Source organism: Aythya marila (genome assembly GCF_965140915.1).
Source record: "Aythya marila genome assembly, chromosome: Z".
Classification (NCBI taxonomy): domain Eukaryota; kingdom Metazoa; phylum Chordata; class Aves; order Anseriformes; family Anatidae; genus Aythya; species Aythya marila.
In genome coordinates, this window is record NC_139080.1 from 3,973,380 (window position 1) to 3,999,228 (window position 25,849).

The 25,849-nt window shown below is 40.1% G+C and overlaps 1 protein-coding gene across 2 annotated transcripts in view; it reads right to left on the reverse strand.

The window, feature by feature from the left end:
- Positions 1 to 231: 231 nt before the first annotated feature.
- Positions 232 to 25,849, reverse strand: part of SETBP1 (SET binding protein 1) — a 268,787-nt gene continuing 243,169 nt past the window's right edge. For both annotated transcript variants that reach the window (XM_082783099.1, XM_082783100.1), the window contains 2 exons: positions 8,531 to 8,698; positions 232 to 2,585 (listed from right to left, as the gene is read on the reverse strand). In XM_082783099.1, the coding sequence (XP_082639225.1) occupies positions 2,029 to 2,585; positions 8,531 to 8,698 (725 nt within the window). In that variant the 3' untranslated portion in view covers positions 232 to 2,028. The remainder of the gene's footprint in view (positions 2,586 to 8,530; positions 8,699 to 25,849) is intronic.

Consider the following 25,849-nt stretch of genomic DNA (forward strand, 5'->3'; position numbering starts at 1 on the left):
AATAAAAATGTATTTTTTTGTGGGGACTTTTTTGTTATCTTTCTTTTTTTTTTTTAAATTTTATTTTCTTTTTTATTTATTTTTTATTGTCGTGCTATTTGAAGTTTCCTTGGCAATATGCCAGCTGAAAGATTTCTCAAAAAAGGGAATAACAGTTGGCTTGTGAATCATTAAATAATTCCACTCCCCACTCCCTAACTGGAATTTTCCCTCCCTCCCCTCCCATTTTTAATATCCATCTTGCCATACCAGGTATTGAGTGTACTAAAGGACTTTTAAAAAAAAATAAAATAAAGTTGAACCTATTTCAAATTTCAACAACTGATTTTTTTTTTTTTTTTTAAAAAGCATTTTTACTGCAATGGAACAGCTTCATGTTCAGTCTTTTTTTTTTGTGTAAAACATTTTGATTGGGCTGTGGAAATGGAGCTCAGGTGTTTTACCCAAGTTAGATCAATGGTTAACGTACAACTCGAATGAGAAATGTACAATTTGAACTGACCATTTAAAGAGACGATTTGTCACACACAGTTTGCATCCATGCAGACTGAGAGCTTTATAATTACATTATGTACAAAAAAAAAAAAAAATTCTTTTTAGTTTATTAAGGCAACCACAACTTGGAGAACATGTCCAAAGTGGCATTAATACAATTGCAGTGGTGATACCCTTTGAACATTTTATTTTTATTTTCAGATAAGAACACTTATTCCTTTTCTTTTTTAAGAAATAATTGCCAAGAAAGAACCTATTTTCCATAGGGTTTTGTTCTCTTTTTTTTTTTTTTTCTTTTTTTTTCTTTTTTTTTTTTTTAAAGAATCTACTTTATCTATTTTCTTTAAAAGAACATATCAAGGCATTGCTACCCAATGCAAATAATTCGGATTCTGGGTTTCCCATAATTTCATTGGGAATTGCAAGTGGTAAGAACTGGTAGGGTTGGGCCCTGTCTTTTTACTCTATTTTTTCTGTCCTACTTTTTTATTTTCTCTTTTCAATCTTTTTTTTTTTTCTTTTCTTTTTTTTTTTTTTTTGGTGATTTTGTCCATGTTTACTATAACTCTATTCCCCAGAAGTGTCTTGCTGTTCTCTACTTACATGTACCGAGCATCAAAACAACTTGGTTGATGGATAACCCCCTTTTCACATGCCATTGGAAATGCCAAGTTGCTTCATAGAAACATGCTATCATAACTGAATATCCACATACACCTTATTTGAAATGTTGTGATATTCCATCATTCGTTGGGATAGCACTCAGAATGAGAGTGTGCGCGTGTAAGGCTCTACTTTTCTATTGCCTATATTGCAGCTAGTTGTAACTAGGCAAGTAAATGACAGAAAAAAAAATACAGTTCTAGCAGGAGTCAGGTATTTGGGGTTATGCTGCCCCAAAACCTGATAGGTATATAAAACTGAAAAAAAAAAGAAAAATTCAAACAGATTATAACCAAGATCATCACAGTTGAGAAAATTACAGGTTTTTTTTGTTCTTTTCTTTCCTTTTCTTTTTTCTTTTTTTTTTCTTATTCCTTTTTTTTTTTTTTTTTTTTTTTTTTTTTTTTTTTTTACAGTGATTTCTACTATGGTATGGTTACTCTTAGTTTCACCTGGCCTACCATACAGAATTGGAGTCGAGCATGCAGCCCTAGTGACAATGTTCAGCTCTCTGCAAGGACAGCCTCCCACCTCCCACCTCTGGGTACGGTGTGAGCACAGCAATGCTGAGATGCTGATTAGTTTTGGAAACTCTGTAAAGTAGACAGTATCCCCAATTTTGACATCCCCCACCCCCTTCGCCCCTACCTTTCCAGCCCCTCACCCTTTCCCCCTCTTTCCTGAGGGGCTGAGGCCGAAGCGATGAAGAAGAAGATGCGAACCCCTGCTGGCACAGCTCTCCATGGTGGATTTCAGCCACCTGAGGGACAAGTTCGGTGCTGCCGCAGGGGCAAAGCAGACCGTGTGCCTCTAGTTCAGTCCCGGCGCGCCCTGCTGCCGGTACCCGCCATCCAACGGGTTGCGCTGGCCTTACGGGAGGCCTTCGCTTTCACTTCCTCTGCCTTTCCGGTGCCGCTTCACTTTCATGTCCTCCTCTTCCTCCTGCGGGGACTTGCTTTTCCTTTTCCCAACCCGGGGCATCCGGGGTGGGGGGAGAGCAGGTGGCGGGGGGGGAGGAGGGAGAGGAGGTGGCAGCGGTGGCGTCTCTCGAGCCATGTGTATGACAGCCTCAATGGTGGCCATGATTGTGTCTTGGGTGGTTGCTTGCTCCAATATCAACGGATTCAGTGTCGGTCTCTGACCTCTTTTGCTGGGAAGGTCAATGCATTTTTCCAGAACGGGCATTTGGTCTCTGGAGTCTTCGTCAAAGGAGAGGGGTTGCTTCCGTGGACGCCCCCTCCGCTTCTTGACGAAGTTATTGCCTGTCTTTGATTGTCTCTGCAGCCGCTTGGCTTTCAGGATCTTGTTCACATGATCCAGATTCTTCTTTGTGGACAGGATCTTGGTGTAGTTGCACATTTTGCGCACCTCACACTGGATTGCTTCGATTTCACGGCGTTTGAACCTTTTTTTCAGAGGTGGGCTGGCTGTTGGGAGACAGGGACAGAAACAGGGCAGGGTCAAACAACAGTGAATGGAAACCCTCCTTTGCCTGCTTTCAGTATCACAAAGACTAGGGGTTTTCAAGCCTAATAGGCTGAGTATGACTACTGAAGAAGTAGTGGCTGTGAGAAAGGACTTTGCATAGACAAGCAATTTAAAAAAAAAAAGTTAAAAAAAAAAAAAGTAATTTATTACAGTCCCAGAAGAATTGGTGTTACCTCCTCTTTTACTGTTCTAGATGAAAACACAACTTTGCTAAGTTGTCGTCAGTAATCTCTCTCCAGTTCTCTTCTCTTGTAAAGCAGTAAAACTTTCCTACAGCAATGTTTTACTGTGGGTTTGCTTTAGTCTCATTCCTAAGCCTCTAGTGGGAGGGAAGAAAGGGCTGCTTAGCATAGATGTAACATTGGTCCACCGTAACTATTAAACTTTGTGTACCCCAAACATATACTCCTGATGGCTTCACCCTGGTCTTTAATGCTTGCTATAGATGTCAGATAGTATGAAGTGTTTGCTACTGAAAATAGTGGGCACTGGAAAGTTCTGTGACACTCTTCACCTGTGGTAAATTTGTTAGTCCCACTTGGATTTCTTTACTATCATCTCTGCAGAAACTAGCTGAAACTATCAGTTGTATAATTGATTTTAATGGCCCTCGAAGTAAGCTTACTCCTGCCTGGTTCAGATCACTTACTTTAGATCTGAATGAAATCCAAAGCAGTTAAGTCTCTTGCCAAGGTCACATTGTGAGTCACTGTCAGAACTGGAAAGAGAACCCAGCATTTCTTGGCTCCTGGGCCTTTGCTTAGGACACGAGACCTTGATTGTTTTTCTTAAATTGTTTCATTGTCCTTTAACAAATATAGCATTTGTTCAGAGTTCAAGATTTGCATGTGGATTATAAGTAAGTACCCTTTTGTGAGTGAAACTGTATGTATTAATTCTGTTATTGTAATAACTGGTGCACTCTTTCACTCCTAACATATCCATTCTGCGCTACTGGAAAAGAAATGATAGAGTTCATGATTTCTTTTCAGTAAAACATCCCACTAAATTAACCTCAGCCCATATCTACTTGCAAACTTAATTTACACCTGACTGTCAAGCAGGCATTTGGGTTTGAAATCTTTGAAGTTTCCAGAGTGGCCAAGATGTTGAGAAAGGTTCATTTGGGGGTTATCACTCCCTTCATGGCTAACAGGGCAATCTTCTAGCAGTAGTTTAAAATAAAGTTGCTGTTGTAGCATTTTCTGTAGATAACCAGAAGCCATCAAGTGGCAGAGTCTTCCCTTGCTCATTATGACAGATTCAGCATACAAACATCACTTACTGTCCTCCCCTCTTGGACAACATAAATTATTGGCTCTTATACCACCATGTTGCTTGGATTCAGCAAAGAGCTTGCATAAACAAATCCAAGTTACAATGCAAGAAGTAGGAGTGAGTCATAAACAAAACAGAGACATATGCTGTCTTATAAATAAAGACCTAGATGGCCAACTTCCCAAAGTCTGGTTTTCATTAATTACAAAACAAAATACATTTTCCATATGTAACCCACTCCCCACACCAAAAAGAAAAATAAAACCCACTTACAGTTTGTGATTCACAGAGGACAAAAGAAAAGAGAAATGCACTCATTTTGGTAGCAAAGAAAAAGAGAAAGGAAAGGAAATGTCCAAACTACTAGGGAAAAATCTAATTAGTTGCACAAAATTCCTCTCAAGTAGGTCACCCCTAAAAAGGGTGGATATAATAGTTCTAATTGCAAGTGGCCGTGAGAGCCTTCTCTGTCATCTGATCAAACAAATTAGATCCCTGGTGCAAAAAGCCATTACTCTGTGGCTTCACTGAGTAAAAAGTCCCAATATTTCCAGTCCTAAGCATTCAACTCTTTTGGGTTCCTCCCAGATCCTGATAGTGGCTTCAGGTAAGAGGATTTAAGAAATCACACATTTTGCACAGCCTTTATATTTGCTGTCCACATTTTGTTTTTTATCACTACTGCCAGGGCCCACGTTCAAGACTTTTTGAAAACTATCATGTTCAAGATGTGTTTTTTTTTTTTTTTTGTTTGTTTGTTTGTTTTTCTCCCAGAAAGTAAAGTTGAATTTTTTCAATTGGTGATGAAAATCTTGCAGATGGGAGTTTTAGTGAAAATATAGGAAAAATTGCAGGGTCCATGGTGAAATCTGGAGATTTGGCATTACTCTCATCTTTAATTGGAAAGACAGCAAGCCAAAGGGCAGGAAAATGATTTGAAAAGAAGAATCTGCAAAATTTTATGTTTCTACTGAGATCTATTAGTATCTGTTATTTTGGCATCTAGTATTAACACCCCGTTGCAGTCAATGGAGATCTGCTTCATACAGTCAGTAGAGAATTCTACTGACTAATTTAGAATCTTCTATTTCTAAAATGGGAGTTTAATGCCATTTGAGATGACCATGGGCATCCTTCTGATCCCCAGATACTAAATAAGTAGGGTGCAGGTATCCTGTTGGTTGTGCCAGCCCTGATGGGTGTTGCAGTAATCTGAGACATCCAGGATACCCAGGCTTAGAGAATGGAATGGAGCTCAATGGTATGTAGACATGGACTGAGTGGAACAAATGCAGGTATCTGCTTTCTGCCAAACTGCTGAGTTCTGTGAAATCAACTAATACACACTTAGTGGTAGATAGCTACTCTTATGTGTAAATCTGTGAGCTGAACACCCAATGTCTTCCTTCATGTTGTTGAGATAACTTTCTTGCTATACTAAAACTTTGCAAGCTGACAGACCCTTTCCTTTTGGACTGAAATTCATTTTCTCAATTAAAAAAAAAAAATAAAAAAAAATTGGTCTGTGCTGGCTTACTGTAGTAATTTTTCTTTCATAAATGCTTTGGGGTGTTTATGACTTTCCCAGGAAGCTTGTTAGAAGCTACTAATAATGCTTTTGCTTCTCTTCCTAGCAAGCCGCTGAACTCGCACGCTTTAGAAAATATTTGAATTGTGTTATATAGCCTGCCGATAGTCAGAATACACGTCTTGAATAAGTAATATCCTTTCAAGTCAGACTTTTTATAGATTATATTAGGAAACACAATATTATTTTGACTGTTGAGAGTCAGGGACATCTGATTCTACATTTGGAGGAGGGAGGCTATGTGGAAAGGAGTCTGATGAGTCTGCAGGGGGAAGATTTGATGAGGTGCGCATATGACAAAATATCAGGGAGATCTGCCAAAATAAACCACTATTGAAGTGAGAGCCATTAGGTGTTATCAACTCATCTGGAAGCTCTTGGTGAGCAATCTTTGATATAAAATATTTTGCTATATTGCCATGTGATATACTGCTCTGCTGAGAACCAAAGCTAAGTACTAATCTTTTCAATTTTATCCAGACAGACCTCTGCCCAACCCTGGACCCAAGTTGGTCTGCATTGTTTTTAGGCTTTGTTGTTCTCCTGCACATAATTTACTGTTTGCACATGGAAATTTTGCTCTGGGAGAAAGACTTTCCCCTACCTCTGTCTGGTGAAATTCATCTTAAATGGGATGAAGATGAGGTTGGGAGTAGTAACTGTCTGTAGTGTCTCAATATGATATAGGAAGATGGGAATATGCCTCTGAAGAGATGATACAACATGATGGCAACCTTCAGGTGATGGAGTACAAGGAAGAGGACTTTGCTGCCTGGGCATACTTATCTCCCTTCACCTCTCCAGGCTGCAGGGCCATGTGCTGCGTCTGTGAAGCCCTGAAGCTATTTGGCACAGTCTAGCCCAAAGTGATCAGAAGCTAGAAATACTAGTTACAAAAAGCTGACAGAAGAAGAACAACCCCCCTGAATTTTCTGTTACTCCATGGGGAGGACCCATTACAGAGGAAATCCTTCTTTCAGAGAGATTGATAGAGTGCGATAGGAGATAGAAGCAGTTTGGTCTCCCAAGACACAGAAAATTCAGATAAGCACCAGCATTTCTGGACTTCTGTCTGAAAATGGATGTCTGAGGCTTTCCATGTGCTACCAGAGACAGGCACACTGCAGTATCCCCTGCAAACACAGTGTCTCAAATGCAGGCTATGAAAACAAAGTGCAATGTTACACGCTGCTGCTGCACATTGCTGCTGCTTTCTGTCCAATCAAACTTTTGTACTTTTCCTCCATCTCTTCCCTACTCTCCAGAAACAACCTACCTACCTAGCTGCACCAAAAAAGCAAGCAGCAATGTTGGTATTAAAAACAAAACAACAACAAAAAACTTTGCACATTTAAAATAAGGCACACAGGTGCCCTGTATTTCTCCCCTCCCCATGGTACGCAGATGCAGTGAGGCTGTATCTCATAGGCAGAGACAAATCAAAATGAGTGCTGGCCAAGCTGGGATGTCACAGAGGATTGCTATAGCTGGGAATAACTTCTGAGGTAATAAGAGAAATCTCTACCAAAAATATATGTTTCCAAAGGTAGCTTAAAGGAAGCTGAACAACCCACTCCACCACAGTGGTTTTGAACAAGGATATATCAGATGTCTTGGAAGTTCTCCATTGCTCCTTTGACTTTATTCTGCATGGCTTTGGTATGTCTGCAGCACTAAAGATCAATCTTACTGCCTGTCATTCTCCATCCCTTCAGAGTTGCCCGAGGCCATTTGCAAGAACATGGCACAGAGAAGACTGTTTGCTCAACAGCTGGGCTCAGTTTATTGACTTCATTCGAATGGAGGAATTTTCAAAGAGCTCTCCATTAATTACAGGAAACCCATAGCACTGTCCTGTTTTCCCATTAACACAGTTTCTTTCAGTTTTCACTAAATTATTTCAACATCTGGGCTACAGATAAACCAACAATTTAATTAGACTTCTGAAAATGGAAAGAATGAACTATGTAGTCAAACATACACTTTCATCTTGAAACTGATCATAAAATATTTGTGTGCTTTCATTCTCTATTGCATTAAAAATCTATCCTTAGTTTATATATAGGAAAGTATTAAAGGCTAAACAGAGACTCTTGATTTTTATTTTTTTTTACATAAAAACTTATCTTTATAGAAGCCACTTTACAGCATGGTTCCCTGGTTTTCACTATTTATTGAGGAAACTAGAGGAAAATCAAAAAGAGCACGCTGAAACAGCACCTTCAATTGCATAATTAGATATGCTGTCATTCCATAACTCAATGATACAAATACCTTTTTGTGAATGCGGAATCAGAGATTTGACAAGACTAAGAAACTCCTAATGCCTGCATGTAGGGTAACATACCGTGGGCTTCCCATTCACTGGAAATTAAGACATAATGCAAGATTAACTTCTCTATCCATGCCCCCCAAAAGGCATGGTGATGACTGAATGAATTGGCACACTTTTTGACTGTATAAAGCTATCACCTTCCAATCGGATTCCAATTAGAAGCACCAAATATAAGTTGATTGAAAAACATGCTACTATTGCTTATTTATTCCCATATATTTTAAATCACTGTTCATTGCCCCAGACAATTTCACATTTGCAAGACAGACTATTATGCTAAAATCACTGAAGTATGCAGAAAGAAATCTCAGCTGCTCCTTAGCTATTCACTATGTATTCAGCATGTTTGTACTACAGGGATGGAACATTCAAATAAATGAACAACAGGGCTGAGAAAGCAACCCAAGAGCCTTGCTTCAGAGTTCCCAGCTAGACCATACGGACTGGTGCTACTTCTATCCTCTTTATTGCACAAGTGGCGGTATGTGAATAAATGAGATTTGATATGCCAAGATATGATCATGATAAGAAAGTGTTAGAAAAAAATTACAGCCTGATTATCACATCAGATATGCATATTTACAACTACTACTCAAATCAAGAACGGTACGAGTACATAGTGTTCAGTGCAGGAAGGAAGAAGGTGGAGAAGAAATTGAGGGGATGGAGAGAAACAACTTTACCTGCTTCAGATGTTGCTGATGATGAAGGTAGGAGAGATAATACTGGAGTCGGCATTGCAACACTGTCAACAGCTGCTGGTTTCCTTCTGGTCATCATGTTACAGGTAGAACTTTCCATTTTACTGTGAAGTGAAGTCTGGTCTGCTTTTAAGTGGGGTCCTACAATTCCTGGGGAAGGAAACAAAATTTGGATGAACATGGATGAAATAATCAGACTGGGAAATATCTGGAGATGAACATTCAGCTGTTGTCTTTGCAACCCCAATGTATTTTCATATTTCCCTGTATGTGCCTGGTTTCAAGACCTAATATGGTCTCGATACTAGCAAGGATCAAGATTTTTATTATTTTCTAATACCTCTGCTTCAGGAGGAGCTATCAGTGATCTCTATAAACACCAGGAAACCGGAATTATAATTCCACATTGTTACTCTTTCTTCTGTGAGAAAATACACACACTTATACATGTTTAAAGACAGACACACCTCATATCTCTGTTCAGTGAGATTGTCTATTTGTCATCCTCTGTGTAGTATATTCTCCACATAAACAGATGTACTTCTCTTTTGCAATGACTTGACTCAACGTGTATTTCATCTGAGTAAAGAGCAGGCATCAGTAACAGCTTCAGCATACATGCCCTGTCTAGAGAACATTACACTTTTACATAGTTTTGGGAAAGTCCTTACTAATAAAAATCTACCTTACAACTCATCAAAGAGGTGGGAGTTTTGTTTTTTTTTTTTAAAAAGAGCACTTTGTCATACATTTTTCTACCAACAGATTCTGCGATGGCATCAGAGTTATTCACACAGGGATTACAAAATGGGATAAATGAATGGTACAAACATACTAAAGAGGTTAGATGTTCCAAGAAATAAAAGCTATGCAAGAATGGCTGGTAGATTCCTCCCTTTGCAATGATTCTCAAGCTCTTTTACAACTTGAACCCTTTTTTTTTTTTTTTTCTTTCTTTCTTGCAAATGTCTTTCTTTCAAATTTATACAGCTAGTTTTGTAATATTATATATATTGCATATTTGATATGTTCCTGACTAATACATGTACATCTGAATGTATATACACCCATTTACATATAATATTTGTCTGAGTTTGCGTGTGTTTATACATACTGTATTTACATCTGTAAGTATATAAAAAAAAAAAAGAAAAAAGTATAAATATATCAAGTGGGAAGTCAGCTAAAATATCTTAGTCAGTTTTTTACAGTAGAAGTGAGAGGTTTTGCTGATTTTAGAAAATTCCTAGCAGTTGCTGTTTTATAAAAATGCAGTAATTCTGCTCTCATGAGACTGGAGCAAAAGTCTGGTAGGATGAGGAGCTGGTGTTGTGCCTCTGCTAACTTATGAAAACCTTTCCCAATCTCTGCAATGCTGGACTTCAACACATTCATGACGGACACTCATTTTTCAAAGGGGGTCCTTCTTAAATCACTTATTTTTCCAAATCTCAGCCTGTACGTGGACCACAGGGAAAATACATTAGATTTTGGCAATTAAATGACATGAAAATTCATAAAGTCACAGAAGAGCTGAGGCTTAAAGGGACCTCTAGTAATCATCTGATCAAATCCCCTTTTTAAGCAGGCTTAGGTGGATCAGTTTGTCCAGGACCATGTCCAGTCAGATTTTTAGTATCTCCAAGAATAGAGACTCCACAACCTCTTTGGGCAAAGATATAAGCAACACCAGGTTGGTCAGGCATGAGTTTTGCACCATAAATCTCAACTGACTTTCTGGTCAGCTCCTTGTATCCTTCATATGCTTGGAAATGGTTTCCAGGGTTATTTGTTGCATCTGCTTCCCAGGGATCAATATGAGGCTGACCAGCCTGTAGCTCACTGGATCTTTTTTCTTGTACTTATTGGAGTGACACTTGATTTCTTCCAGTCCTCAGGATCCTCTCCTGATTACCAAGTTTCAAAAACAATCGAGAGTACTCTCAGAATAACACTGACCAGATTCCTGAGCACCTTTGGATATATGCTGTCAGGTCCCATGGACTTATATATGTTCAGTTTTTTTAACTGTTCCCTAACTTGATCCTCCTCCACCAGAAGTAGGATTTCTTTCCTCACAAGTCTCAGGGGCCTGGGATTCCTTAAGTCTGCTCTTACCAAGGTGACCAAGAAGACCAAGGTGAAGAACACATTGAGTACCTTGGTTTTTTTCATGTCCTTTGCCACCAGTGTTCCCATTTCATTCAGCTCTGTTCCCATATTTTCCCTAGTCTTCCCTATTCTTTTTCTTTTTTTTTTTTTTTTTTTTTTTCTCCTTTCTGTTGATGTGCCTGCAGAAACATTTTTTGTTGTCCTTCTACACTCACTAGATTAAACTCCACATAGGTTTTGGCTTTCATGAGCCCATCCCTGCATGCTCAGACGTTTTCTCTATATTCCTCCAGATCACCTGTTCTTGTTTTACCTTTTCATTTTGCATCCTTTTCGATTCTGACATTAGTCAGTAGCTCCTTGGTCATTTGTGCAAGTCTCCTGACACCTTTGCTTGATTTGATGCTCATTGTTGTGGATAATTCTTGAGTTTGGAGGAGGTGATTCTTGAAAATCAACCAGCTCTCCTGGATCTCAAGTTTCTCCATGGCCATATTCCATGATCTCATAAGATTTCTTCAAGAAGATTGTGGTCTCCCCTTTTGCCTTGTTCCTTCTATCACACTGAGGTGAACATAAGAATTCTCTCTATCTAAGGAAAGCCTCATCTCCTTTCTGATCAGGTGGTCTATAGCAAGCACCCACTGCAACCTTGCCCACATTTGTCTGGTCATGAATCCTGACCCTTAAGTGCTCAGTTGGTTCATCACACGTCCTTAGGCATTGCTCCATGCCTTGCTGCTGATTTCTTACATCACCCTTCAACCTTTCGTTGACAGCTTGGTCTACCACTTCCTTACCTTATTGTGGGTCACCATGTCTTTTCCTCATCATTACTAGTTTAAAGCACTCCTCACCAGCTTGGCCAGGCTGTTGGAAAATATCTTTTTAATCCATTTACTCAGGTGGACCTCTTGTCTCCCTAGTGGTTTTCTAACCTTGAAGAGGGGAACCTTGTTTCCGACACGAGGTACACAAAGAGTTTCTGACATGAAGGATTTGTCAGGTCTTCTTCAAGCACTTCCATTTCACTTGTAGGATAGAGGAGAAAGCAGCCTGTACCCCCATGGCCTTGATCACAGCCCCCAGAGACACTTAGCCATGCCTGACATGCTCCTGTACTGTACAGCTGTACTGCTGGTGCCCTGTGGAAGAGCAGCAGTATTATCAGTCCAAAGGCTGGACAAGCCTTGGATATCTCTCCACAGTGTCCCTGATCCAAGTTCCAGGCAAAGAGAAAACCTCTCTGGACAGCAGAACAGGTCAGAAGACTGGTGCCTTCATCCTCTGCAGCAGGTGACAACTGCTGCTCTCCTGAGTTGCACCTGGGTAGCATCTGGTAGAGCTCCTCACAGAGATCCAAGAAGTCACCTAATGGCCTTGGAAGAAGGTCTCAGAAGATCAAGAAGATATTGAAGCAGAGCTCAGAAACCTGCCCATCCAATGTGCTGTGTCTGTTGGCTGCCTCTGCTGGCTGCACCCAGCTTTGCCGGGCACCAGCTAACATTTCCCTGCATTTGCATTTGGAGCTGCTATGAGTGTCCCTACCTTTGCCTTTATGTGTGAAATGATAAATATCAGGAAACCTACAGGTGGTCCCAGAAACTGGAAGAGATTTCCATCAGACTCGGACAGAGAAGCAGTGCACTGGTCAGGGGAGGCTGAAAGATCTTGAAAGAGATGAGGGGCTACAGAGTGGGCAAGTCTGGGAGAGGTGTCCAGATGAAAAACCTGTGGACTTAATGCAGCAGAATGGGTCCAAAAGCAGAAATAGTCAGGACAGAGAGAGAATCACAGTCAGAGGCCATGGCTTGTTAGAGATATACTGAGGAGTTTTTGTGTATTAAGCCACACATTCTTCCAGAGCCCCAAATCGGGTATTAAGCATCTAAAATTGTATTGATTCAACTTCAATCTCTCTATGCTCAGCTTCTCTATTGCAAATGAGAACAGTAATATACCCCTCATCTCAAGAGCAGTGCTGTGAAAATAAAATTATCAACATTCATGAAACATTCATCTATTCATAGTAAGGCTTAGAAATGTGGAATAAATGAGACATGAGGTCACACACTGAATAACGAGAGGAAAATCAAACTACCAAATAGCTGTTCATTAGGTGAGTGCCATACACTGAATAAAGTAATGTCCCATAGAAAAACCAAGGTATTTGACCAGGTAATTATGCCTGTAGGATCCCAGGACTATGGAACTGTGCATATGCAAAACGAAAGTTTCGCCACTCCATAGTGCTTTAGTTTGAGGCTTAACATTATTTTTTCATGAATGTAGTCTGTGGGCAAGAAACGTGTATATGTGGATGTATGTATCAATACACGCACACATTTATGCATGTGCATATGGTACATAATAATGCTAACAACCTCATAAATTCAACATCTGGTTCTAATTAAACTGAAGGACCTATATAAAGAGCCGTATGAAAACATGCAGCTGTAACCTGTTGACCTCTATTGATAAAAAAAAGTCTCTGTGAAGCTGTGCTTCAACATATCAAGGGACAGTCATTCATTTTTCAAAGGTAATCCCTCACAAACCACTTATCCTCTCAAATCTCTACCTGCACACAGTGTTTGCATTAGGGACCTTGATTTATGGATTCCCACTCCTTGGATGGAGAGGCCGACTTCCTGTTGCCGTGGTTACTTGGATCTTGGTTCAAGGTTAAACTACTCCCAAATCAAAATCAGTGGCAGGCACAGCATCTAACAGCCAGGTTATTGACTACCCTAGGATGCTTAAAGGTCAAAGACCAAAGTGCTGCTTACTGCCTTTGGGGTGAGTCAATATTTTCAATATTTTTATTCTGTTTCTTCTGAAGAAGAAGTTGCTGCTCAATTACCACCTATCTGGGTTTAGCAAGGTCATACAAATCATCGAGGAAAATCCCCCCTCTACAGAAGAGATACAAATGTAATGAATTACTTCAAAGTCTACGTGGCCCAATTGCAGCTCATCACTGGTGAATCATGGTTTCATTGTTTTACGCACTTGGTTTCTTCAGCCTGTAGCACTCACATAACCAAAATTCACCTCTGAATTCAGGGATGGGAATAATTTATGGATTTGGAACAGCAAATAAGGAAGAATCATAGGGTTTCTTTCCCAGATACCAAAATGCAAACTGAGAATCGGAGGTACCGTTGGAAAGCCATGGAGTTTCACAGAAGGCCATGATTCATTCTGCAGCATGAGAGGTCTTTCATGCTGCAACCCACTGATGTGGCATCATCACCTTTCACTGGACTATTTCTTCCCATTTGGGATGCCCTGTTTAGGAGGCCTGGTTATGAGATCCTCCCCAGTTCAAACTATATTTGAATCAAGTGAAAATAAATCTTTCATAACACTGTCATGTGTGTTGGGGGGGGGGGGGAGGGGAGGGAGGGGATTCACTTTAAAATTCAACCCCCTGCCCGTGATTCCAGTGTATTTTATCCTTTGCTGCTCCAGAGACAGAACAAGTGATGTGCATGGGTTGTCTGATTCAGACCTTATTTGCCACCTTTCTGTTGATGTTTGTGCACTTCCTCCAATTTAGAGCTTGCTTCACCCCCTGAAAGACTCATATCTTAACTTTCCTGAGTCCTGCTGATATCAGAGACAATAGTGCATGTACATGCAAGTGAGCAATAGGCCAGCAAAGCAGGGAGCAAATCAATCATTATTTGTTAAATGAAAAAGGGCAAAGGGAAAGGACAGCTTCAAAAGCAAGGGGAGACACACATGAAGGAAATTATCAAGAACCTAACACAATAATGGCATGATTATAAATAAATAATAATGATGATCATAAATAAAAGGGTGGACCAGGAGTAGCACTACTCTAGTTCAAGGCAGACTGGCAGAAAGGCTGTATATGAGGCAAAACAATACTGATGTAAAATGGGCCCTGTTCTTAAAGATTTATGGGTCCCCTGATACTGTGCATAAAAAAATTCTTCATTCACTGGCTAAGCAACTTATGAGCTCTGTCTGATAATTAATACATTAATTTTAAAGGCCTAGTCATTACTGTTGCTATTAAGTACTTACATTGCAAGTAATGCGGTCTAGCTCTATTTTGCTAGGCTCTATACAAACGGATTAATTAACCATCCTTGCTTTACTGTTAGATCATGCTCACTCTGCTTGTTGCATTCATCTGTTTTCTCTCATCTTCTACTTATATGGAAAGGTTCTTGGCCAATGTCCACCTTTTCTTTTATTTGTGTGCAGAACCTAGTACAATGTGCAGCCAGGCTGGAACTCTAAGTGCCAGTTCAAAAGAGATAATAAATATTAATTTGCTATTGGAAAACAGAGAAAATCAGCTGATAAAATTGATCTCTGTGTAGCTTCTGCTAGGGAAGATTTTTCTTTAGAGAGTTCCTTGCATTGGATTTTACACTCCCCACAGATTTCTGGAAATCCAGGGCTGTATTTAAATTGTTTATGCATCCAACCACCGTTATCGGAAAATTCTTAAAATTTTTCTCCCAGTCTTTTTGCGCGATGTATATACACAGTGCAGTTATACAGGAATGCACATCTAAACAGTAAGTTAGTCATGTTATTTGCATTTTGATAACTGCCCAATTTTGAATAAAGAACCAGAAGAAGCCTCATCTCTGGGCGAATCTTTTCTTAATGCCGATTTTAAATAAATCAGTCAAAAGTTTGGCATTGCATCACATTCCAGAAGGGAGAACTGAATTACTATGTGATAAATGTAGTTACGGAAAGTAATTATTCTTCTTAAAGTAATATTATTACCTTTCTAACTTATGGAATTCATTTTCCTGGCTTCTATTTGACGTGTATTATCATTTAAAAATAACTGTACTTTCAATGTACAGCACTGCTTTATGGCTTCAGGTCCTTTTATCTTCCTTCTTTTTCCACCACCACATTAAAAACTTCAAATTCCACCTCATCTATGAAGGATTTTTTATTCTACAGGATGTGTACTCCTGAATAAAACTGAATGCCTGTAGAATGAAAAAAAAAATTACTCTCATTGCCAACAGGCAAAAATTTAAGACACGAAGACTGCCTTATTTCATTTCAGCTATTTTCTTACTTCTTTATTATTATTATTATTATTTTTTAAATCAGGATATCTTTAGAGAAAGAGAGAGGGAGACTGAGAAAGCCATCATTAGATAGATCTTCTGATCTTTATCTGCAGTAGCACAGTCAGAAGAGCTAATGCTATGATGATAGCTTTGAAATCTCTTAGGAATTGGATAAAGAGAAGCGATAGTGATGAACTCCCAGCTAATAAACAGAGAGTGCTTATTTCTGCAGAATGATCAATTTCCAGATGTCCTGAGGCTTGTCTGATACAGTTGATTTACTCATTCTCCCTCACTTCACTAATAAAGCTCAAGTCCAACATCAGATTAGAGAAGAGCCAGATTTCTTAAAGGGGCAGGAGGAGGGCTGGCATTGTGGCATGCAAATGCTGGGAGACACACTAATCTCCTCTGCCTCCTCCCATAACCACCAAGCTGTCTTAAACAGCTGCCTTCCTCTGCTGAAATCATACACTTTATCCGCTTTGGGTTAGTACAGTAATACAGACAATTAATTTGTTATCTTGTTAGTGGAAATTTAATGCAATGATCTAAAAGAACTCTTACATATTGTGATAAACTTTAGTGCCTCCAGGGCGCTTCTCTTCCATAGGACTCATTTCACATCCCATCCATTATGTAAATGAGATGTGGAAATAGTTTAGTTCCCCTAATGTATCTGTACACTGATGGATTGCACAAAGTCAGCCCTACTGAAACTAATGAGGTTAAATGCATCTTGCCATTCCTTTCTACTTGGGTGGATCTCTGTGCCTGAGTTCAAGAGGCGCGGTGCAAGCCTTCCTCTTCACTTCTTTAGGAAGATAATCGTGTTTGCTGCCAGGGTTGCATAGTGGCAACTGCTGTCTACCTGAAGTCTCGTAACGTGTCTCTTAAGCAAGCTGAGCAGCTGCTAATGCTATATGCAGCTGTGGGGTTGTCTGTAGAGGCTTCAACTCATCTTCCAGGTTTGGGAGGTGGGTTCCAGGACTGCGGGGAGCTGTGGTGGCAGTCAATGTTTGAAAAAGATGTAGCTGTTGGCATTAGTCATGCAAGAACTAAACCCAATGAGGAAAGGCTAAGAAAGCCTTATTTTGCTCATCATCAGGATGAGTCACAAATCCCCTTTGCCCCTGCAGCTAAGAAGATGATCAGCTGTAATTTGATTTAAAAAGCTGATCTTCCACCTGTTTCAAACCTACATTAGGCTTCCTAGGAGATAGAGTCTTGCGCATTGCATTTTTTTTTTCCCTTCCTCCCATATTGGTGCAAAGAAGACTCACAAATCCTCTATCTCATTCCTTACCATCCTCCTCTGCAGGTTGCCAGCAGAAACACAGAGCAGTCCTGAGTTAGCAGACTGCAGAATAAAGGATGTGCAGACTTGGTCATGGAAGATGAAGGCACATGCACTTGCAAGTTCAGTCTGTCATGGATTGAAAGATGAAAATGGTTTAAACACAGCTGGTGAAAGTAGTTCTGATGCCAAGAGAGTACAGGACAGTGAACCAAGGGGACTGTGAGTGTGCTTATTATTGGTCTCTTCCAGGCCCCTGCATGCCCGTCCCAGCAGCCCAGTCCTTCAGCAGGGTGGGACAGGGGGCTGAAAATTTGTCATGTCATGAAGGGATAAACATGTGACACGAGGATTTCCATCAGAATTTGGGGAGTGTGTCAGCAATCAATAAATGTAAGGAGAGAAAAAGCCAAGGGAAAAGAAAATGCTAATTCAGAGTTGGAGGCTCCAGTATCCCAGGCCTTGAGGACATGGTTTTAAGTAATGGGGGATTGTCCATTGGTTCAGAGTCAAAGCTTTTTCTGCCCAGAGCCTGAAACTTTAAGTTGAGCAGAAACTCCCAATTTACAGTTGTAGGAGGCAGAGAGAATCAAGGGAGGAAGAGACCACTAGTGCTGGAGAGATGAAATTTGCTGTGAAATATATCAGTGGATGAATCATTTAACACACAGTGATGAAGAACTAACTTCTCTTGTAGAGAGGGAAGAACAAAAGTTAAAATCTTTGAAAGAAGTGAAGTGGAAAAAAAAAGCATTTGAAGGAGTACAGGAGGCTGGGGTGGAAGAGAGAGCCAAAGGGCTGTTTTTTAAGGCATAAAAAGCTATTAGGTATTCTAAGGGATTGAAATAAAATAATAATAATAAAAAGACAAGCAAAAAAACTGAAAGTAGGAGCACGAACCTGCTTAGAGATGAGTAGTCGAACTGAAACGAACTGTCATAGTGGATGAGGATATGCTCACTGGGGAGGAAGGAAAGAGGAGATAGAATTTCTTTCTCAAGAACAGCTGAGAAAAGACAGATGGGGGAATTTCAGTCTGTAAGTAATGAGAAAAGTCAAGGGTGGTGTTTTGAGTTGTTGTTTTTCTTAACAACAGGGATGATCATTTTTAAACGTGGCAGATAGAGCTGATATCCCCTAGGCAAATGGAGTTGGGAGCAGTTTGTATTTATCACAGATTAAATGGGACAGTGACAGCTTTGGTAGGAGAGTGCTGGCATGAAGCATGGGCAGAAGAGTCAAGTTGCTGGCGGGGGGAGGATGATTGAGGCACCAGGACTGGGCTGGTGTAATGATGGAGTCATTTTTCAGGCACATCTAGTGTAGAAAAGGTGATGAAAGAGATGAGGAGTTAGCAAAGTAATTAGCAAAAATCTTGCTGAACAAGTTCAGCTAGGATACCTCCACTGAGAAAAAAGAGCACAACTTTTCTCCAGATATGGGCTTAGGTTGCCCTGCATATGCATGAAGTAATAGGCAATTTCTGGATAATGCACAAACTTAGCTGATATTTTTCCTTTGTAAGTGAAATATCGTATTAGCATTATAACAATTTAAGTAGTCCTGTGGTTATGTCTGTGTGCGAGAAGTAAACAATTCCAGGGGTGTTGCTGGAACCCAACTGTCCATACCGTTGCACAAAAGGAAAACAAAAGAACCAGGTGATCATCTCCACCATCTGACTTAGTCCAGAAATACACAAAATGTTCTTCAGAGACGTCCCTACCTTTCTAGTCATCACGGTCACAATCAAAGGCAGCTATGTTGTGGTGGTAGGCACAGGCAGGACAAGACTGAAACATTTTCCCTGAAGTCAGGCATGAAGCTGATAAGGGAATCCAAGACTGCTGACATCCCAGTTAGCATTCTCCCTACTGGGCAGCCTGGTCATTTCATTTTTCTTCTTTATCTCTAATAAGCTATGCCCTGCTTCATACAATGAGAAATGTTCAGAGCATGCCATGCATTTGAAGTAAAATCTCAGCACTTAATGGAGCTCCCCGTATACCCTACAATCCTAGGAGACTGTAATGGAGGAGGGTTTTTATTTTGAGAAGGTTTTGTGCTGGCTTTGTTTTAATATCTGAGTCCATTTATCCCACTTTAATGCTGATTTATCACTAAAATGAGTGCTTGCTTTATCAGCACCAGAGATGAAAAATAATATACACTGGGAGCACATACATCGTTCTCCTTCTCTCTCCCTTTCTGTATTTCAGATCAATAGATACGGAGTATTTATTTTTTTTTTTTACCTTTCATTCTGAAAACCACAGTAATTGACTGCAATATGAAAACTGAAATCTATTTAAATAGATACAGAGGTAAGATCATGTGTTATTGCCAATTAACCTCAGTGACAAAAGTTTAATAATTAGCTAACATTATGGTATATAGTTCTTTAATTGTTGCTCTATTCTGATGTCATTCTGGGGAAAAAAATACTTAATGGAGTACAATGTTCAGCTTTATTTTCATAGTTCAAGGGTTGCTGTATCTGGACCAAAAACAACTTAGAATTTTAGATTTTTCCTGAAGTTCATAATTTCTTTTTTTATCCTACTAAAAACCTCAGGGATAACTATTGACCAAGGACAAACATTAGTGTAAAACCTTTGAATTTTACTTTTTTTCAAAGGAAAATTCATATAGGAAATACTTTATTGAGAGTGGTTTTCATTAACATTCTTGCTGGAGACTGCTTCCTTGAGCAGTGTAAGAAGGAAGGCAGAGAGACCACATGTAATAAGGTCAGAGACTGCCTCCATGGAGTGTACAGACACAAGAAGGGATCTGACTGATGAAGAAGAGGTTAAAGAGGTGAAGAGTGCAAAGTGGAATGAAATAGGGAAATAAATGGAAATAGGAGACAAAGAATAGATTGAAAAGAAGCTGGAGGAGGGAAATCACTTATTACAGACATGTGTGAAAAGCAGACTGACAAGAACCAGCGTAAAGAGCATACTGGGAAACCTCTAAATGCTTTTAACCACTGACATTTGGAGTTATACTATCAACTCGAATGCTGCAAATCTATGTGGAAACCACTCCAAATTTCCAGAGTGCTCTTCTTCATAATATTGGTATAAGCTTGTCTTCAGTTTTCACATTTCATAGTGCCTAAACAAAATGTTTTAGGTTCTTTCCCCATGAACTTCCCTCCTGATAAACATATATGCTTATATTACAGCATCAGTCAGACTAAATACCAGGTATAGAAGAGAAGACCAGGTATATCAAGGTGGGAATACATTCCATTTAAGCATCTAGAAAACTCTGAGAGATCATCATGAGGGAGCAAAGATCATGCAAGCCAAGTTTTTCTTTAATTATGATCCCTTTGCTGGGGTGGCAGAATTTTACTATCACAATGGAAAGATTTAACAGTGGCAGATCCTGCTGAAATTCTGAACCTGGCTGAGGTGTTCATCAAGCCATTGTATGATAGAAAAAAAATTATCTTCAGGAAACTGCCAAGCACAGGCTCTCCAAATGAAAATGCTTGAAATGAAGTTGACAGCATACTTTATTTGCTCAGCACTCCATGTTCCAGTAGGGATGTACCTAAGGATAGATCCTAGTTTCAAACAATTGTTTGCAACACCCGGCCTTGCAAGTTTTGCAGAAAAACTAGGAGAAAAAAATCAAAAGGAATTTTATTTAGCAGTTTTGGCATCAAAAGCCACTTATGGTGTATTCTCCGACTGGGACAACTGTCCAGTAAAACTGCTCAATCATATCCAAAATTTGAGTTTTGCCTAAAAAACCAAATCTTTGGATTTTTAGTTGTGCCTTCCTGATGTTCTTTATTAATATATGAGAAGAGAAGGCATTCATCTCATCTAACTTCAGGTGGCCACAGTCCACGTTTCTACATGAGAGCTTTATGTCGTAGCTCCTGTTACAGGTAACAGGGATCAAATTAATAGTCAAAAGAGTGGAGTGGATGATTCATCTGAAAAAGTAGGAGTCTTCTCTATTTCAAGACAAATTATTCTCCAGGCTCTACTGGCTAAACTTTTACCGACTATAATGAAAGTGGTGACACCTAACTCACATAGCTATCTTCTGCTGTAGACACACAGATCTCCGTGGGAGGATCCATCCCCCAAAAAACTCCACGGCCAAATGTCAGCCTCTCAGGTTTAAATTCCTCCTGCTCAAAAGGAGAGGCTCAAATATGGATGGTGCATCCCTGGGTCAGGAGTGTAAGCTCTATACTGGCACCTGGTTATATTTGAAATGCCCTGAGGTATTTGAAACATCCACGGGTGGCTGGCAGATATGATAAAGGGCTTCAGGCAAGACCTCTGCCCTTCAGCAAGAGCAGCTGGAGGCCAGGCAGGATATCCTAGGCATCTCAAATGACAGTTGACAACTACATGTGGGCAAATGAATTGAGCCCTGAGCCTTCATCTTTGCTTGTCCCAAAGGCTCTTGTGGGTAGGGAAATATCTCATCATTGCAAATAACCCCATTGTCACCAATGAAGGAGCAGCACAAACATGCCCTGTCAACTCCTTCCTGAATGGTAAGTAACATGGCTCCAGTGCAAGGCATCAAAGTATATGTGCTATAAATTTAAAAGACATAGAAATTTCCTGTGTTTCATTAGGATGGATTTTTTACCCAGTGAGAAAATTAGATATATTTTTTTTATTTGTTTTCTGTACCTTGACAAGGATCTTTTGCTTGACATAGCAAAGAGATTTTTTTTTCCTTCTCCTCTTAAACAGAACATTAAAAAAAAAATCCAACAACCCTGCAGTTTAAAATTACAGGTGAGAGAAAACCATAGAAACTTACAGGACACAGCTCTGTTATTGCTTGCACGTAGAGAGGGAATCAATGAAATAATATAGTCTACCAGTAGATAAAAGTACAAGTCACCCCAAGTGCATAATTTGCTTCATCTATGTCTGAAGCTAGCTCATAGCAAAGAGGGCAAAATGTCTCAGACTGATTAGACAACTAACTAAGCTTAACATTTCCTCTCCCTTCTTGTTTATCCATTCCTCATTGTTCATTTAGTGATGCGAAAAGGCTCTGGAAGCCAAACTGTCGAGAAGGCTTATACACATGTATCACTTAAATCCAGATCAACCTCTCAAAAAATCCTCTAAAGGCAGCCTAAGTTATGGTTAGGTCTTAAGCTGGGCTTCTCCACAGGAATTTCGCTCCTCCCCACAAACAAAAGAGCCATTTCATCTAGAAATGTGAATCCTCAGAGATGGGAAAAAAAATGTGAAATGCCAATGATGCATCAGTAAAATATCACCATTGATGAAGATTAACTGTTTCAATAAAGGAAAAAAATGTTTAGCAACTGCTGGGCATTTCCAGGGATTCCTGTGCTATTTCTGTATAGCTCTGTGGCTGTTTCTCATTCCAGGAGCTAAAAAAAAAAAAAAAGAAAAAAAAAGTCTTCTGTTTTTTTAAATGATCTGGAACCACTTGGCATGTGACTTCTGAAGTGTTTAGCACAGTCTTACAAAAACGTCATGAAAATTTATCAGCCTAGGCCCCAAATCTACTTGCCTGCCTTATATCATCAGTCATCATGCTAATGAAAATACTAATGACATTTCAATTGCGTTTCAAGAGAAATGAGCTGCTTCAGCTGAACAGGAATTAGAAAAAAATTAAATTTTTGCATGAAGAGTATATCACTCTCCCTTTTTATTATTATGAATTAGATGAAGGACTTGGCTTCACCGAAGTCCGGGGTCCCACTGTAGGAGTCACGGTACACATAAAAAGTGAGAAACAGGCCACACCACTAACCAGAGAAAGATCTCCAAGCTTTCCTTCCCTGGTCTCCAACCCATTTCCCTAGGGCAGCCACCACCTGAAGGTTATTGCTAGGATGAATGCAAACAGAGCATCTTCTCTGGGGAAGGGGGGCTGGAGAAATGAGGTGGTTTGGCTCCCCATGTGGGACCACATAGCCATGTATTGCCAGGAAGGAGACATAGAGACCCCTGGCAGATGAAGGTGTCAGTAGGTGGTGCTGATGCCCAAGGGGTGCAAGCCCTGATTTCACTGCAGCAACGCACCTGGACTACATGAAGTATCCTTTCCACTCTGGCGGCTCACATTTTGCCTGCAGATCACACAAATTCATCACATGTACTTTACAAACTTCACTTGCATCAGCACAAAAAAGATCCCCACTCCAAAATCATGATGTAATGTTATCACAACACTGACAAAAGTGGATTTGCCTTTTCTCTAGGGAGGAGAAACCCATTTTGCCTTTCCCTTTGACTAAGGGGAACAATTTGCACATAGAGTGAAACTCCAGCCCTCACCCCATCACAACAACACAAAAAAATTCCCCACAATCATTTCACTCTTTGCCAATATCCAGCTCAAGTTTTTCTTGTGAACATCTCCCAGTTGCTGTCTTTATCTTGATCCATGAGATTTCTTCATGTTATTTCCTCTCCCTGTTGAGGAATGGGAGTGAGAGAATATCTGGGTGCATGTCCAGCAGGCAGTCAAGGTCAGCCCACCACAGTGGGAGAAAGGCAGTGGTGTCCTTTGTAGTATCTCTTGATGGATGCACATGGGTGCCATGGTCTCACGAAGGAGAAGGCAGGGCAAGAGGCTGGGGCTGCTGTAGGACAGCAAGAAGGGGTACTTGCTGCCAGGCATGGCCCCTGCACTGTGGTTTGGGAAAGCTGCCTGCATGGGTGGGTGAGCTGACTTTGACAGCCCAGGGGATGCTTGCCAGCTCTGATCCTAAGCTGTATCTCCGGGCAAATACTTCACATTTTGCAAATTTTGGAATCTTTTGAGAAAAAAATAATAAAATAAAATCATGATGCAATGCTTTTCCTACAAACAAAACAAAACCCTGGAAAACCACAACAATTCCCATGTTCCAGTCTGCTCTGCCATGAAACCAGAACAAATAGGTTGCAGCACAGTTTTAAGAGTCGATTATAAAACACCCCATCAGAACACAAACATCCCACATCGACAAAGTAATCTCTGTGGATCTCAGTGGGCCTGACCTGCTGCTGCCCTCTTCCTTGTATAGTCATGAATACAAATGCAAGGTGAATGCCGGCTCCCTTCTGATCTGGTGACATTTTACACCCATGTTACTGATGTCAACAACTGCATGAGGCAGCAGAGAATCAAACTCGGGATAACTACTTGCAAAAAATAGAAGAGTGAGCTGAAGGCATGTTTCCAAGGAGTTTAGGTATTTCAGAGCTGAAGCTTACAAGGCTAAGTCAATCCCTTCCACACTCCCACATTTACTTAGGGAAAAGCTTTGTACTTACCATTGCGCTATAATTCATCACTGGAACACATGCTGCCCTATCTCAACATGAGAGCTGTTCTCCCTTCCTGCCATCTCACTTTGTGAGTGTTAAATCAGTGCACAGAAATACCTCCCCAGCAAAACTCTTCAGAAAACTTTGGAGACCTAAGCCCACAACTTTTGTCTCATGTTTGCAACTGGAGAAAATTATGACTTGTAGCTCATTCTGTTCAAATGGTCCTTTCTCTTTTAAGCAAACAAACAAATAAACAGTAAATGGCCTATTCCCACCTGGCATTAGTGCAATGGTATATTTGAGACTTTAAAAACGTAAAAGTCAAACCATTCAAAATGATGGGTCCCGTAGCAAATGTAACATCATCCCAGGGGTATCTACGTAGTGTATGGTATTGCTGCACATGGTATTAACTTTTATGCCTTTTTCTATATGTGCAATGTGGCTCATTTATAGTTGCTCTGGGAACCACTATGTTTACATAAATTTTAATTTCCTGTCTTTTGTTTGTTCTCTTTATCATCTTTCTAAAACAAAATTTTCCTTGTGAATTTTAGTGCTCAACCAATTATCCACAGATGGAGGCGAAGGAGAAATGACATCCTCTGATTTTTCCATGTGGCCCTGGCAATTTGCCTCCACGTTGCTTTGGACCCATTAGATGCTGTAGAGCTCAGCAGTGGCACTGTGTCTACTAGAGTGGGCTTCTTCCCACAGGTCATGGTAATTTTGGTCTGTTGTCACCTGGGACCTGGCCAAAACCTTCCTGTTGAGTTGACACAGACCATATTTACTGTATCGTAACTCATTTTCCATTATCGAAAATGTTTGTTTTCCTCTTAAGTGCATGCAGCTTGTGAATTGAATGAATATGGTGCCCAGTTTCATAGAACCCCACCTGAGTTATATGTCTCCAGATTTGGGTGTGAAAGCCCTTTTCTACCTGCTCTGGTAACTAAAACAAAACTAAAACAAGGTGTTTACAATTGCTGGAAATGTATCTTTTGTTTAAGCTCATAAAACTAGTGTCCCAGTCAGCAGAGATCTGAATGTACCTTGCTATGAAACATTCCTATAAAAGATCGAAACTTAGAGATGCCAGCTACACAGAAAAAAACAAATAAACAAACAAATAAAAAAAAAACAAAAACACCACAATGGTCCAGCTACGGATTAATGCAGTGATCTTCATGAACAGTTAATTAAAATTCAGTGTTGACAGGACCAAGGCTTGCTACTATTTTTTAGGGAAACAAAGAATAACAGATAAAGCCAAATTATAATAGGTCGGTGTAGCAAATCCAAGAAAAATATGGCAGTTCTCGGCAGCTGTGATAGGAATCCTTCCTCTTCTTGAATAATAAAGGCTTTTGCTAATTTTAACCAGAGCCGAATCTGAAAAACCTGCAGTCGCGTGTGACTCACAGAGCCCCAAGGGAATGGGAGGTGGGGGGAGATATGTGTGTGTGTATGTCTGTGTGTATAATCTAACAGTGCCCAGAGCTTTTGCGATCCTGGACCA